Source organism: Ranitomeya imitator, chromosome 8 (assembly GCF_032444005.1).
Source record: "Ranitomeya imitator isolate aRanImi1 chromosome 8, aRanImi1.pri, whole genome shotgun sequence".
In the NCBI taxonomy this organism is placed as follows: domain Eukaryota; kingdom Metazoa; phylum Chordata; class Amphibia; order Anura; family Dendrobatidae; genus Ranitomeya; species Ranitomeya imitator.
In genome coordinates, this window is record NC_091289.1 from 153,076,576 (window position 1) to 153,092,547 (window position 15,972).

General features: G+C 41.0%; 1 protein-coding gene across 5 annotated transcripts in view; it reads right to left on the minus strand.

Moving 5' to 3' along the window:
* Window positions 1-2,985: 2,985 nt before the first annotated feature.
* EVI5 (ecotropic viral integration site 5) overlaps window positions 2,986-15,972 on the minus strand; it is a 206,541-nt gene continuing 193,554 nt past the window's right edge. For 4 of the 5 annotated variants that reach the window (XM_069737571.1, XM_069737570.1, XM_069737568.1 and 1 more), the window contains one exon: window positions 2,986-5,536. In XM_069737571.1, the coding sequence (XP_069593672.1) occupies window positions 5,228-5,536 (309 nt within the window). In that variant the 3' untranslated portion in view covers window positions 2,986-5,227. Of the gene's footprint in view, window positions 5,537-6,159; window positions 6,179-15,972 lie in introns of all 5 variants that reach the window. The other variant, XM_069737572.1, reaches the window with a different exon arrangement.

A 15,972-nucleotide genomic window follows, 5' to 3' on the forward strand; every position in this document is an offset into this window, starting at 1 on the left:
ACACCTTTTCATTTTCACCTCAGTATATACATGTTTGTCATCTCCCTCATATATAGTATACACCTGTATGTCATCTCCCCTGTAAATAATATATACCTGCTGTATGTCATCTCCTCCTGTATATTCCCATGTCTCATCTCCTCTATTATATACCTGTATGTCATCTCTTCTGTATATACTATATACCTGTATGTCATCTCCCCTGTATATAGTATATACCTGCTGTATGTCCTCTCCTCTTTTATATAGTATATACCTGTATGTCATCTCCTCCTGTATATAGTATATACGTGTCTCATCTCCTCCTGTATATAGTATGTACCTGTAAGTCATCTCCTCCTGTATATACCTGTGTATCATCTGCTCCTGTATATAGTATATACCTGTATGTCATCTCCTCCTGTATATAGTATATACCTGTGTATCATCTCCCCTGTATATAGTATATGTGTGTGTCATCTCCTCCTGTATAGTATATACCTGTCATCTCCTCCTGTATATAGTATATACCTGTGTCATCTGCTCCTGTATATAGTATATACCTGTGTCATCTGCTCCTGTATATAGTATATTCCTGTGTCATTTCTCCTGTATATAGTATATATGTGTATAATCTCCTGTATATAGTATATATCTGTGTGTCATCTCCTCCTGTATTAGACCGCATTCACACATTATTTGGTCAGAATTTTTACCTCAGTATTTGTAAGCTAAATTGGCAGTCTGATAAATCCCCAGCCAACAGGAACCCCTTCCCCCTGGCAGTATATATAAGCTCATACATACACATAGTAGACAGGTCATGTGACTGACAGCTGCCGTATTTCCTATATGGTACATTTGTTGCTCTTGTAGTTTGTCTGCTTATTAATCAGATTTTTATTTTTGAAGGATAATACCAGACTTGTGCGTGTTTTAGGGTGAGTTTCAGGTGTCAAGTCGTGTGTGTTGAGTTGCATGTGGCGACATGCATGTAGCGACTTTTGTGAGATGAGTTTTGTGTGGCGACATGCGTGTAGCAACTTTTTGTGTGTCGAGTTGCATGTGACAGGTTAGTGTAGCAAGTTGTGTGCAGCAAGTTTTGCGGATGGCGAGTTTTGCGCGTGGCGAGTTTTATGTGTGGTACGTTTTGAGTATGTGCAAGTTTTGTGTGAGGCAACTTTTGTGCATGTGGCAATTTTTCCACGTGTGCAAGTTTTGCGTGTGGCGAGTTTTCCATGAGGTGAGTTTTGCACGTGTGGCGAGTTTTGCGTGAGCCTAGTTTTGCGCATGGCGAGTTTTGAGCGGCGACTTTTGTGTTTCGACTTTTATGTGGCGAGGTTGGTGTATGTGTGGTGAAATGTGTGCTGAGGGTGGTATAGGTGTTCAAGCACGTGGTAGTTTGTGGCGTCTTTTGTGTGTTCATATCCCCGTGTGTGGTGAGTATCCCATGTCGGGGCCCCACCTTAGCAACTGTACGGTATATAGTCTTTGGCGCCATCGCTCTCACTTTAAGTCCCCCTTGTTCACATCTGGCAGCTGTCAATTTGCCTCCAACACTTTTCCTTTCACTTTTTCCCCATTATGTAGATAGGGGCAAAATTGTTTGGTGAATTGGAAAGCGCGGGGTTAAAATTTCACCTCACAACATGACTGTGACTGTGCAAAATTTTGTGGCTGTAGCTGCGACAGTGCAGATGCCAATCCTGGACATACATTCACACAAACATTCAGCTTTATATATTAGATTGTTGGAGTTAGTCCATTTTATACAGACTCAGACTCCACAGCACTGCTTGCCACAGTTTGCATTGATGTGCCATCCTGGATGAGCTGCAATAACTGAGCAACTTCTCCCTCATGCTACTGTACCTGTAGGGGTTAGAGTAACGACAAAATGCAAGAAGTAACCAAAACAGCCAAAAGATAAGAACGGAGAAATGGTCTGTGGTCACCCCCTGCAGAGCCACTCCATTGTCTGTTCCATTTGCACAATAGCAGGATAAACTGATTCACAATCGGTGTTGCTTCATAACTGGACAGGTTGATTTCACAGAAGTGTTATTGACTTAGCTTTACATTGTGTTGTTTAAGTGTTCTCTATTTTTTTGAGCAGTGTATATTGCTGGCTGCAGAATGAGTTAACTGAAAATCTATTGATCATCCTTTTATGATGTTTGGAGAGTTAGTAACCTTATCTGTCTTTTTCCTAGCTCCTCTAAGCTGATTTATCGCCACAGACCACATCAAAGTTTAATGTGCAGTGAAACAAAGAGCTTGTAAAAAAAAAAAAAAAAAGTTCAACATTTTTAATGAAACCCAACTGCAAGAATAATTTAAAATTAAAATATATAAATAAAAAAAAAAAAGACAAGATTTCTAATTATGAGATTGGTGATCAGTTTCTACACTGCACGGCTGCCATCTTGCACCTACTATACCTTTGTGGCCATATTTACAAGTGTTCTTAAAAAAAAAAAAAAAAAAAAGTTTTAACTTAAAAAAAGTTAAAACTTTTTTTTTTTTTACAGGGAATCTGTCAGTTTTTTGCCAAGTAATCTGAGAGCTTCAGAATGTAGGGACGGGGACCCGGATTCCAGTGATGTGCCACTTAGCTTTGCGGGCGCAGCAGTTGTGATACAATCCCAAGTTTTCTCTGCTGCATATCTAGCTGAGCTCTGAACGCTGAGCTCTGTTTAACCCGCCTACATCACTGCCCGCTTTCTGTGTACACTGTGCATAGGCAGGAGCTGAAAATCAGTGGTGTGGGCATGGTAACGCAGAACAAGTTGAATAGGATGCACAAGGCAACTAGTCCTGTAGTGATCATTTGCTGCTGATAAAATACGGATTTTATTGAAACCACAACACACAGCCTAGTAAGTAACATCACTGGAATCAGGGTCTCTGCCCCTATATAATGCTGCTCTCAGATTATATAGCAAAAACTTCCTGATGGATTCACTTTAAGTCACAGCAGTTAATTTATATAGACGAAATACTGAATGAAATCATGAAAAAAATTTATTTTAGTTACATATACATATATATAATGTTAAAAGATTTCCATCAATAGTGTTTTATCAAGCATCTGTTAAGTGATGACATTTCTAATGTGAAATGCAATGTACGGTTCTGGCGCTATTTCACAGAGATATGATTAGTGTTCTTTTGCATGATCAGTAAACAATTCTATTTACAAAGAAACGTCCATTTTTTCCCCCTTTTATGGTACAGGATCGGTTATAATTAAACATTTACATTCTAGGTATAAAAGGATGATGTGCGATGTGCACCTTCTGCATGAAATATGTATATTTATGTACAAAATATCTCACAAATTACATTAATTGACCTGTTAACATTGAAACACAACTTAAAATAAAAGAAAGGCTTTAAAAAAAAATGGAAACAAAAATATATAATCACTGACAACATTTGGTCTCATTTTGCAGCTTTAAGACATTTTTAGGCTACTGCACAGTGATCGTTCGATGCATTCCCATAAAATAACCTGCGACAGTTTGGAGGACTGTCACGGTAAAGACTAAAAAATAAAATCTTCGTGTCCTCGAGGATATGACAAACACTGGAGGGGAGATGAGAGCTGGTCAAAATATTGGAATGGCAAACTGGGAACAGGTCGGCTTAATATGGTTGTCTGGTATCACTGACTAGCGCTATTGGCTTAAAAGGGAATGAAGATGACGCGCAATACCGAACACCGCCCATGGACAAGGGGGGCGCTGTTTCTGGAAAAACACACTAATACTGGACAATCACCAACTTGGACAAGTCCATGTCTGCAGTTCTGGAAACGAGCAGCCATTCGCTGATCTCTACTTGCACAGATCGTCCTGACATACGAGTGTGCACAGCGTACGGGCCCATCCTCAGCCATGAATCCCCCAATATCCGACCCTACCCCTTTCCCGTCCACCATACCGTACTTCCATTTCATTTGTGGAGTGTTATATGCACCTCAATGCAAGATTTGATTTAGTGTCTAGTGAGAAGTTTTAAAAAAAAAAAAAGAGAAAGATTAATACTAAAAAGATCAGATATGACACCCAGAGCACCGTTTTGTAACTTCAGCCCTCAAGGTGGTCACAGAACAGAACAAACTGTACATTTTGGTGGGACCAGTTGAGCATCTGATGTATATTTCATGTTCTGCCAATGAGAAAAGGGATTGGACATGTTGAATTCCAACATGCCTGATCGTTTGGTTCTTATAGGAGATTAACAGCCAAAGAAAGATGTTTCGAAACGGCTTACACCCCACTACTATTCTGAGAACATGAAGGGAGTTTGTGGTAGGGGGGTAAGGAGCGCTTGTGAGCCGGCACCAACCTTGGCGGACAGCTAATGAATGTCTGGTCTTACGGGTAATCTCTAATATTTGCTATCTAGCCTTTCATACATTGACAAGCTGGTGGGTTTCATCATCAAATGATGTGCGATATGTCAACCATAAATATGTCCACACTAACAAAACAGACATTTTGTTCAAGAGACGCAGGTAAAATATTGCACGTTTTTCTCTTATACAGGCGAAAGAAAAGAAAGAACGACCAGACATGTCCCCATAAGTGGTCTCCATCAGGGGTGTATGAGGAGCAGCACCTGCTAGGATTGAGGAGCAGAAACATCACATATTTTCTGATAATACTGTTATAGCAAACGTGGCCATGGAGCGTCTGTCTAGCGTATGGCAATGATGAACTTTTGGCAAAAGGCAAGTGAAGGCAAGTAGAAGTTCTATACATGCTGGGTCAGTCAGGTCTGATTGTAGGATGATCCGCGTACTGTAACAATTCATTGTCATGACCGTATGGTTGATAAAAAAAAAATAAAGTCACAGTGATGCTCACACCGTAGTGGAGTAAGACTCTGGTCACACCGTAGTGGAGTAAGACTCTGGTCACACCGTAGTGGAGTAAGACTCTGGTCACACCGTAGTGGAGTAAGACTCTGGTCACACCGTAGTGGAGTAAGACTCTGGTCACACCGTAGTGGAGTAAGACTCTGGTCACACCGTAGTGGAGTAAGACTCTGGTCACACCGTAGTGGAGTAAGACTCTGGTCACACCGTAGTGGAGTAAGACTCTGGTCACACCGTAGTGGAGTAAGACTCTGGTCACACCGTAGTGGAGTAAGACTCTGGTCACACCGTAGTGGAGTAAGACTCTGGTCACACCGTAGTGGAGTAAGACTCTGGTCACACCGTAGTGGAGTAAGACTCTGGTCACACCGTAGTGGAGTAAGACTCTGGTCTTTTTCCAATTTGTTTTGGGACCACTCCATTGGAATCTGTAATGATGGTTAGTTCTTCTGGATCGCTATCACTGCTGTCCAAATCAGAAGGGAGCAAAACCAACTTTTTGTGGTTTTTGGCCAGGCCATAGTGAACAGCCTCCGGCTGTAGTGAGCTGGTGGCAAAGTCTTCATCAGAGGAATGGAAGGACACGTCATCTCCAATTATATGATTGACAATATGGATCCCATCAAAAGTGTGTTGGCCTTGGAGGCCCCTGTGGCCTTTTAGACACTGGACCTGTTAAAAAAACAAACAAAAACAAAACAAAAAAAAACCAAAATAAATAAAATTTGTAGACTATACATAAAAATATACATTTAAAAAAATAAATTAAAAAAATAATATATATATATATATATATATATATATATATATATATATATATATATATATATATATATATATAAATATATATAAATATGGTATACGGTGTTTATATATTATACATTTTTAAATATTTATACATTTATATATTTTTATTAAAAAAATTATATATAATCTTGCCCATTAATGCCCAACAACAGCTGTAATAGCCACATGATATGACACAATGGCGTGCACACACACATTTCACAGGACGTGCACACACAGCAAACGTTTGCAAATATAAGTGCTCTGGTTTTATCAGTTTTGGTCAGAGCTGAACTTTGGCTCATATTTGTTGAGGCCCCGACGTCACACTCCTGACATGCACGGAGACATTTGGTAGCATTCCCAGCCACACGCCAGCACACACCATGGGCAGATGTATTTTAAGAGCTGCAGAAGTCACGGATTGTGCAGCACAAGGCGGGCGGTACATGGTAATGACACATAGGTATGACTGCAGCAAGCGGCCATCGTGGCGGGCTCAACCTTACCTGGAGCTGCTGACTGTTCCTTGGAGTCAGGCATGTGTGGAAACAGGCGATATTAAACATTGTGCACATTTTGTTAAATTGTGAAAATAAATAAGTCAATAGAAAACTAAACAAATTACAACAAATTCTAACATGCAATGAAATGGTTATATTCAGTGTCTTGGGGACAGGAAAGAAAAATTATATACATTCAGTTTCTTTTTGAGTTGCTACTTGATAAGTTTCTTCAGTTTTTTTATAAAGTAATCTATCATTAGGGTTTTACCACTTAAATCAGAGATCAGCATAATGTGGAGACAGAAACCCTGATTCCAGCAATGTGTTACCTACTGGGCTGTTTGCTGTAGTTTTGATAAAAATCTCAGTTCTATGAGCAAGTGATTATCACTAGAGGACTAGTAACCCTGATGTCAAGCTGTCCTCCATATCTATGAGCTCTGTATAATCCCGCTCCCACCACTGCTTGGCTGATTTCAGTGTAAACTGTGCATAGGCAGAAAAGCTGCTAGCTAAGTGGGTGGGGTGATACACAGCTTAGCATTCAGAGAAAATGGACTTTATCAAAATTGCAGCAAGCAGCCTATAAAGTGACATCGCTGGAATGGGGTTCTCTGTCCCTACATCATGCTGCTCTCAGATGGGGTAGCAAAAACCTGGTGACGGATTCCCTTTAGATGTTGAATCTCTACTGACACAAAGCGCCCGACAGACCCTGCTGATTTGTGATATAAAATGATGGGGTGTAACCTATGTGTAAGTGATAATTATGGAATCCGTAACGGAGTCCCTGCCACAGATGTGAAGGGAAACAAAATGCATAATGTGCATGTAGAAAATCATCGTGAACAATCTACACTATTTTTCCCCCCTAATTTTGAATTCGTGTCTAGATCTACGGTATTATGAGAACGGAACTAATTATTGATCAGAACATTACTCATGATTTAAAGAAAGCCTGTCACCATGAAGAAGCAGTCAAATCTACAGGCACCATGGCATAGACAGAGCCGGGGAGCGGAGCAGATTGATAGGTATTGTGTGAAAGGACTTACTATAACCTGGGATTTCATAATTTAACCGGTCGTTTCTGGGATTTACAGTCCAGTGGGTAGTCCTATAGAGACAGCTGTCAGTCACTGATAGGAGTGCATACAGCAGTAGCTGTCAGTCACTGATAAGAGTAGATGCAGCAGTAGCTGTCAGTCACTGATAGGAGTACATGCAGAAGTAGCTGTCAGTCGCCGATAAGGGTAGATGCAGCAGTAGTTGTCAATCACCGATAAGAGTACATGCAGCAGTAGCTGTCTGTCACTGATAGGAGTACATGCAGCGGTAGCTGTCAGTCACTGATAGGAGTACATACAGCAGTAGCTGTCAGTCACTGATAGGAGTACATACAGCAGTAGCTGTCAGTCACTGATAGGAGTACATACAGCAGTAGCTGTCAGTCACTGATAGGAGTACATGCAGCAGTAGCTGTCAGTCGCTGATAAGGTTAGATGCAGCAGTAGCTGTCAATCACCGATAAGAGTACATGCAGCAGTAGCTGTCTGTCACTGATAGGAGTACATGCAGCGGTAGCTGTCAGTCACTGATAGGAGTACATACAGCAGTAGCTGTCAGTCACTGATAAGAGTAGATGCAGCAGTAGCTGTCAGTCGCTGATAAGGTTAGATGCAGCAGTAGTTGTCAATCACCGATAAGAGTACATGCAGCAGTAGCTGTCTGTCACTGATAGGAGTACATGCAGCGGTAGCGGTCAGTCACTGATAGTACATACAGCAGTAGCTGTCTGTCACTGATAGGAGTACATGCAGCAGTAGCTGTCAGTCACTGATAAGAGTAGATGCAGCAGTAGCTGTCTGTCACTGATAGGAGTACATGCAGCAGTAGCTGTCAGTCACTGATAAGAGTAGATGCAGCAGTAGCTGTCAGTCGCTGATAAGGTTAGATGCAGCAGTAGTTGTCAATCACCGATAAGAGTACATGCAGCAGTAGCTGTCTGTCACTGATAGGAGTACATGCAGCGGTAGCGGTCAGTCACTGATAAGAGTACATACAGCAGTAGCTGTCAGTCACTGATAAGAGTACATACAGCAGTAGCTGTCAGTCACTGATAAGAGTACATACAGCAGTAGCTGTCAGTCACTGATAGGAGTACATACAGCAGTAGCTGTCAGTCACTGATAAGAGTAGATGCAGCAGTAGCTGTCAGTCGCTGATAAGGTTAGATGCAGCAGTAGTTGTCAATCACCGATAAGAGTACATGCAGCAGTAGCTGTCAGTCACTGATAGGACCGCCTACTGGACTGAAAATCACAGAAAAAGCAGACTATTAAATGATGGAAAACACAAAATACTACTGAATCTTTACTTCCAAAACTATCAATCTGCTCTGCTCCCCTTCCTCTATAACATGGTGCCTGCAGATTGGATGGTATTTTTATGGTGACAGGTTCCCAAACTAGACAAAACTCTTTACTAACACAATACTGAAGCAATGGCGGCTAATAGAGAGTATTCTAATATTTAGAGTTTCTGAAGCAACCGTACAAAAAGGTTCCTCCAGTGAAAATGTCATGAGATATGGCTATTAGATCCCATGCTACTCCTACACTGTATGAATGCAGTAGTTCGCACTGTATGGTAGTTCAGTGGTTAGCACTGTTGCTTTGCAGCAATGGGGTCCTGGGTTCAAATCCCACCAAAGATGACATCTGCAAGGAGTTTGTATGTTCTCCCAGTGTTTGCAGGGGTTTCCTCCAGGTTCTCCGTTTTTCTCACACATTCCAAAACCTGATAGGGAATCTACCGTAGATTGTGAGCCCCAATGGGGACAGACAACAATGTCAGTAAAGTGCTGCAGAATATGATGCCGCTATATAAATGAGAAATAAATATGAGCAACACTTTTTTCTTTGTCAGTTGCTAGTGGTAGAGAAAGTATAATATTGTCTGGGAAATATATAAGTTTGTTAAACATAAAAGGCTGAAAAAGAAAAAAAAAAGGTCTCAACCCTACAACATGCCATAAATGCTCTAGTTAAAACAGTATGAAGGCAATTTGTTTATTTAAACTTAATTATGTGAACACATACAAATCAGTAACGATCTCCATTCCGAAAAGGATTGCATGAAAAACATGAAAAACACAAGCTGCAAGCAGGGGACAGGACACCAATCAATGAACAGGCTCCTCTACTGATCACAACCACTGGAAAGTCTGCGCAACCAAAACCCCATGCAAAAATATATAAAGACTAGACTATACTATGGAGGGAGGGGAACTAGACAAATTTTAATAATCAAAAATTTTTTTTTGTAAAGTTTAATGTAAAAAATAAAAGCCAATGGAATAAAGCTGGTGCAGGGGGTCTCCATTATGTTGGTCTGGAGACCTCGCTCTATGACACTATTTATGGGACTGTGCTCTCCATCAGTCAGATAAACAATGAATATTGCGGTGAAGCACAGGTGCGACCATAACTCCAGCCATATAGTGCCCCGTCCTTGGGATCAGGAGTGCAGTGGACGGGTAAGATCTTGCTTTTGTGCAAAAGACCCCTTCAAACATTTCTCAGAACTCATCAGTTCAGCGAGCTATGAAAATAAAGACCAGATCTACTTTTGTCTCCACATTAGCTATGGAGCAGTGGAGTGCGCTAGTGAGGGAAGTCCCTTGATTGTCATTTACAGGAAGAACTATACTTCACAAGTATACAAGAAAGGGTCCGAAAAATTATTGACCACTTAGGAAACGCTCAGATCTTTACTTGTATGTTTTAAGAAGAGCAGAAATAAGTTGCAAGAAAATAGAATATTTGATTTCTATTTTTGAATCCGTAACATTTACGTTTCCTTTAATCTTGGGTACAATATTCCAAATTATAAAGCCCTAACAAATTGGCTACTGGGTGGGTGACAACTCATCCATTTGGTTCTTAGACCAAGCGTTTCACAACTAAAATATTAGCAAATTTGCTTATTTACTCTGATTAACAGAACAAGGGGACTCTAATAAGGAACAATAATGATTCTACAATGCATTTTTGGGGTCAGTGGCTTTTTATTTTTAACCAAATGCAGCGTTCTGTAGGAGAGGACAGGAGTGAAAAATGCATCAAACTAAGGATGTCTGAATGAAAATAAGAAAAAGAAAATCAATAACTGTATGAAGGAAGTCCAAAAGGTATATTAACAATAAGGCTAGAAGCAAATCATGTGAATATACCATTAATTTGGCCACATTGGTGCCATCCCATGAAGTAATAGGGTTAGTTAAAAAATAAGTAATCCATAAGATAGGAATTGCTGAGCATTGGGAGCCGCACTGCTGGAACCCCCAGTCACCCAAAGATTGGGTCTCAAACCCCAAGAATGGGGCAGCAATCCCAAAGACAATCGAGTGGCTGCCATGAATAAGCCCCTCCATCCACTCCATTCAGATTGATTATCTTGGCTCCGAAGCTCCTTTCTGGGAATTAGTGGGGGCCGCAGCAGTCAGAACCCCGGGGATCAGCAAGTTCTCCTCTATCCATTGGACTTGGCTCAAGACAAAGGTGAAGTCTTGAGACCAACATTCTGTGAGATCTTAATTAATGCACACAACATAATAGAAATCGCTTATACCCTTATTTTTTATTATTATTATTATTATTATTATTATTATTATTATTATTAGGGGGATAGAGGCTAACTTGTCATTTAGGGAAAAGCCCTTAAATGGAGAATACACATGTACAACTTTGTGATCGAGAAGCCGGTATCATTTATCTGGGAGTTTGCTACTAGGGGGTGTAATCCGTTCCATATTGGTAATGAGGGTCTACACCAGTAACAAGATGTAAAGCGTCACATTCCTGTGGTCTGCAGGATACATGTGTGCTGCATGTCTATCTTGTAATCTCTTGGGCCACTCCTGTAATCTAGGTAGAGCAGGCAGATCTTGCAACATCCAGCAGGAAACAGGCAGAAGCTAAGCAACCGCCGAGAACCATAAAAGCAGGACGACGCGAAGGCTGATAAATCATTGGATTTCAATGGTTTGATGAGGGCAGGAAAAAGGGTGAAAAGAGATTTATTATGGTTTAGAACATAAATAGAAGGTTGTGTACAAGTCCAAGGATGAGAACAGTCTGGAGCAGTGGTTTCCAACCTGTTGCAAGACTATAACTACTATGAAACGTCTGAAGAGCCATAGGATGAAGAGAGCTAGTTTACAAAATGATATCAATTTTTGTCCATAAAATTATGAAGAGTTTTATAGCCTACTTGTGTGTAATAATAAGAAATAACAGAGAAAAGGTATTGACCACGCTTACTGAATGTAATACGTCATACAAAGCCTTTGTTGGTGATGAAGCTTCAAGATGCCTCCTGAATGGAGAAACTAGCAGCATGCCTTGCTCAGGTGTGATTTTGGCCTATTCTTCCACACAAACATTCTTTAAATTCTGAAGGTCCTGTAGGCTCCTCCTGTGATTTCTGAGCTTTAGCTCCTTCCATACATTTTCTATTGGATTCAGGTCAGGTGATTGGCTAGGCCATTCTAGCAGCTTTATTTTCTGTGAAACCAATTGAGAGTTTCCTTGGCTCTGTCCTTGGGATCATTGCCTTGCTGAAATGTCCACCCTCGTTTTATGTTCATCATCCTGGTGGATGGCAGAATATTTTTATCAAGACTGTCTCTGTACATTTGTCCATTCATCCTTCCTTCAATTATATGAAGCTTGCCAGTGCAGTATGCTGAAAAACAGCCTCACACCATGATGTTTCCACCTCCAAATTTCACAGTTGGTATGGTGTTTTTGGGATGATATGCAGTGCCTTTTGGCCTCCACACATGGTTTGTATTATGACATCCAAAGAGTTCAATTTTAGTCTCATCTGTCCAGACTTTATTCTCCCATTATTTCACAGACTTGTCTAAATGTTGAACAAACTTTACAACGCTTGAACATGCTTTATGTTCAGCAATGAAGCCTTGTGTGATGAGCTTGCATACAGGTCATGGAGGTTGAGAGCAACCCTTATGATTTTCTTTGAAACAATTGTACCGGCTGATTCCAGGTGTTTCTGTAGTTCTTCACAGATTATCCTTGGCTTTCTGACAACTTTTCTGATAATTCTTTTTACTCCTCTGTCTGAAATCTTGCAGCGAGCATCTGGTCGTGGCTAGTTTATGGTGAATTTATGTTCTTTCCACTTCCAGATTATGGCCCCAACAAAGCTCACTGAAACCTTCAGTAGTTTAGAGATTCTACTGTCACTAATGCCATCAATATGTTTTCCAACAATAAGGTTGCAAAGCTCTTGAGATAGCTCACTGGTTTTACCCACATCTGGTGAGAATTCCATCTCAAACTCACATGGACCGAAACGATGCCACTGTGGGTGATATAATAATTAAAAAAGAAAAAAAAAAAAAAAAAGAAAAAAAAACATTTAAAGGGAACCTGTCACCCCCAAAATGGAAGTTGAGATAAGCCCACCGGCATCAAGGGCTTATCTACAGCATTCTGTAATGCTGTAGATAAGCCCCCAATGTATCCTGAAAGATGGGAAAAAGAGGTTAGATTATACTCACCCAGGGGCGGTCCCGCTGCAGAGGCCTCCCATCTTCTTAAGATCAAGTCCTCTTTTTGTCTTCACGCCGCAGGCGTACTTTGTCTCCCTTGAGGGCAGAACAAAGTACTGCAGTGCGCAGGCGCCGGGAAAGGTCAGAGAGGCTCGGCACCTGCGCACTGCAGTACTTTGCTCTGCCCTTAACAGGGCAGACAAAGTACGCCTGCGCCGAAGCCGCAGCGTGAAGACAAGAAGAGGACGTCATCTGATGAAGATGGGAGGCCCCCGACCGCGACACCCACGGCAGCGGGACCGCCCCTGGGTGAGTATAATCTAACATCTTTTTCATTACAGAATGCTGTAGATAAGCCCCTGAAGCCGGTAGGCTTAGCTCAACTTCCATTTTGGGGGTGACAGGTACCCTTTAATATTTGATTCACTGCGCTGGGCCTATTTTTTTACTTTATAAAAATATATTTGTCATGCCATTATTGATCATATACATAAAGGTGTTGTAGCTGCAAAAAAAATAAAATAAATTGCAGGCTATGGCTTAAAAACCATCTAACATCTGATTTAACCTTTGCCATGCAGCAATTTTTTAACTGCTGCACTAAATTGATGTAACACCCCAAAAATTGTAGAATTATTATATCTTTGAGTGCTGGAGTTAATAGAACTTGCACAATCTGCACTAATTAATGTTACTTGTACTAAGAAATAAAAATGGGTAAATTAGTCTTTAAATGCAAGTTAATGTCCTTAAATCTCTTTACATCCACTTCAAATGTTTAATAAAACAGATTTTTGTATGTGTGTACATATAACGATCACCGTATCAGCTAAAGGCAAGCAGGTATGACTAGAGAACAGCGCCACTTAGTGGTCATTACAGGTAGCAGAAAGGCTACATGTCACATATTGCTGGGAATCACATACATTTTTTTATTCTTTGGGCTTTAGGGAGGTAAATTGTGATATACTAAATTGTACAGGTTCAGATGTGATTTTTTTTAATTTTTCTACACTTCATTTCTAATGCACATTAGTGACAAGCAATGTATGGCCGGCCATGGGAAATTCCCTCCCTCTTAGCATTTTCACAGTATTCAGAATAGTATTTCCTCAACAGTGGTCAAAGCTGAATTAAGGTAGAGTTTGCTGCTGCAAAACTCTCAGTTCTCTTAAAAGTATTTGCAAAAGTCAGCAAGACCAGATGTTGCACGGCTTCTTTCATCGAGTAAGGTGTAATGTGCAAGTACAGAAGAGCTAGTATGGTATATTCACACCTCTAATGTCACCGACTCATAGGAGCGGGGGGAAGTAGAATGTATCTGCTCGTATACGGTGACCCATAAATGCATTGCAACTAAAATTTGCACAATATGCTTCCATCGTTCCTTCTGAACTATAGCATTACACATACTTACACTTTGGTTTTTTAGTCATTTGTGCATAAGAAATCAGCCAGTGAGTAAGAATTGGGAAAAATTGTCAAAACTGGCCCTTCAGTGAACATTTGTTCCATCCATGTAACTCCCCTGCAGTGTTTACAGCTAGCCAACCTTTGCTACTGGTGCTGCCAGAGCCCTGGAGACCTGGACCCGTGACATTCGGCAGACCTGGTCCCGAGGCATTCGGCAGACCTGGACCCGAGGCATTCGGCAGACCTGGTCCCGAGGCATTCGGCAGACCTGGACCCGCGGCATTCGGCAGACCTGGACCCGCGGCATTCGGCAGACCTGGACCCGCGGCATTCGGCAGACCTGGACCCGCGGCATTCGGCAGACCTAGACCCGCGGCATTCGGCAGACCTAGACCCGCGGCATTCGGCAGATCATGATGGTCTTGATAATAAAAGGTGTGGAGATGACCTCTAACATTGCAGGTGGTTTGGAGGAAGTGATTGGCATCTATTCATTATGTGTAGTCTGAAGTGTAGGGAAATAATGGGAGAATGGTTTTAACTCTTTCAAAAATTGCTGAAGAAGAAGTTCCCTAATATTTTTCATCTAGTGAGCAGGCGCACTTCTCTGCCACAACTGCCTTTTCCTTTCCGAACCATCATACATAATGAAAGCAGATCTCACTCAATGTCAGATTTTGGAGTTCACTACCGGGTGGTAAAACAAAAAAGTTGTTCCTCCTCCATTTGTATAATATTGATACTTGGGAAATGGGGCTCTCTTGAGGATATATCACTAGTCCAGTAATAGTTTCCTAGATTTGTACTAGTAGAGGACATCTAAATGCTTGTATCTATGGTTCCATCAAGCCTACCATGGACAGCCATCTCCACTGTGGACAAGGCAAGCAATTTAAGCAAAGTTTAATGTTTGCCAAGGTACAAATGCCCGGGGATCCATTGCAAGCCTCTGTATAATTCATGGCCTGAAGCTTATATTGCAGGGTTTGGCACAGAGTAGGAGATCTTATTACCACTTGCATAAGCTTCTATCAAACCCGTCAGTTTCAAAATAACTCATCAATGGATTAATGACTGAAAACCTGATCAAGTGATTCAGCACAGCCCAAAAGGATCCAATTTGTTTTCTACTGAACTGTTAGAGACCCAACATGAGACGTTACTCAGCTCCTATAAAAAATAAATAAAAAAATAAATATGTCCAGATCATCAATTAGAGGCGGTCTGTAAGATCAAATATGACATATCCTCTTGTAAAAGTACCAATTCACATTGGATGGAAGTTGGCCATGTGGTGGGAAAGACCAAAAACATGCAAAAGAAAGCCATAACCCAAGATGTTCCTATATGTTACATTGCAGAAACATCATGGTGTAAGTGATGCGAGTGCCTATGGTGGTGGTGACAGTTTCACTTCTCCACTGAACATCTGGCTGGTTGCAGTGCTCTTCATAAGGAACATGGAACTGGAAGTCCAAAGGGAGAACATCGCCCACTCAGGATAACCCTCCTATGAGTGAATGATCATGCGCCCCAAGCAAAAAAGTTTAGGAGCAGATACTTGCTTTGTAAATGATAATCATAATATTAACATTTGTAATTTTTGCTGCTTTATGAGATATCAGAGCGAATGCAGCCCATGTAGATCCCTCAGGACCATGGTCAGTAACATTCCCCAAGATCTGAAGCTTTAGTTGTTGGCACAAGTTCTACATACAGGGCTCAACTAATCATTTGCAGTTTTTATGAAGATCACTTTTTTTTTTTTTTTAAATTCGTTTATTAATTGCAGAATAAATCAACTAATACACACATTTGCATTC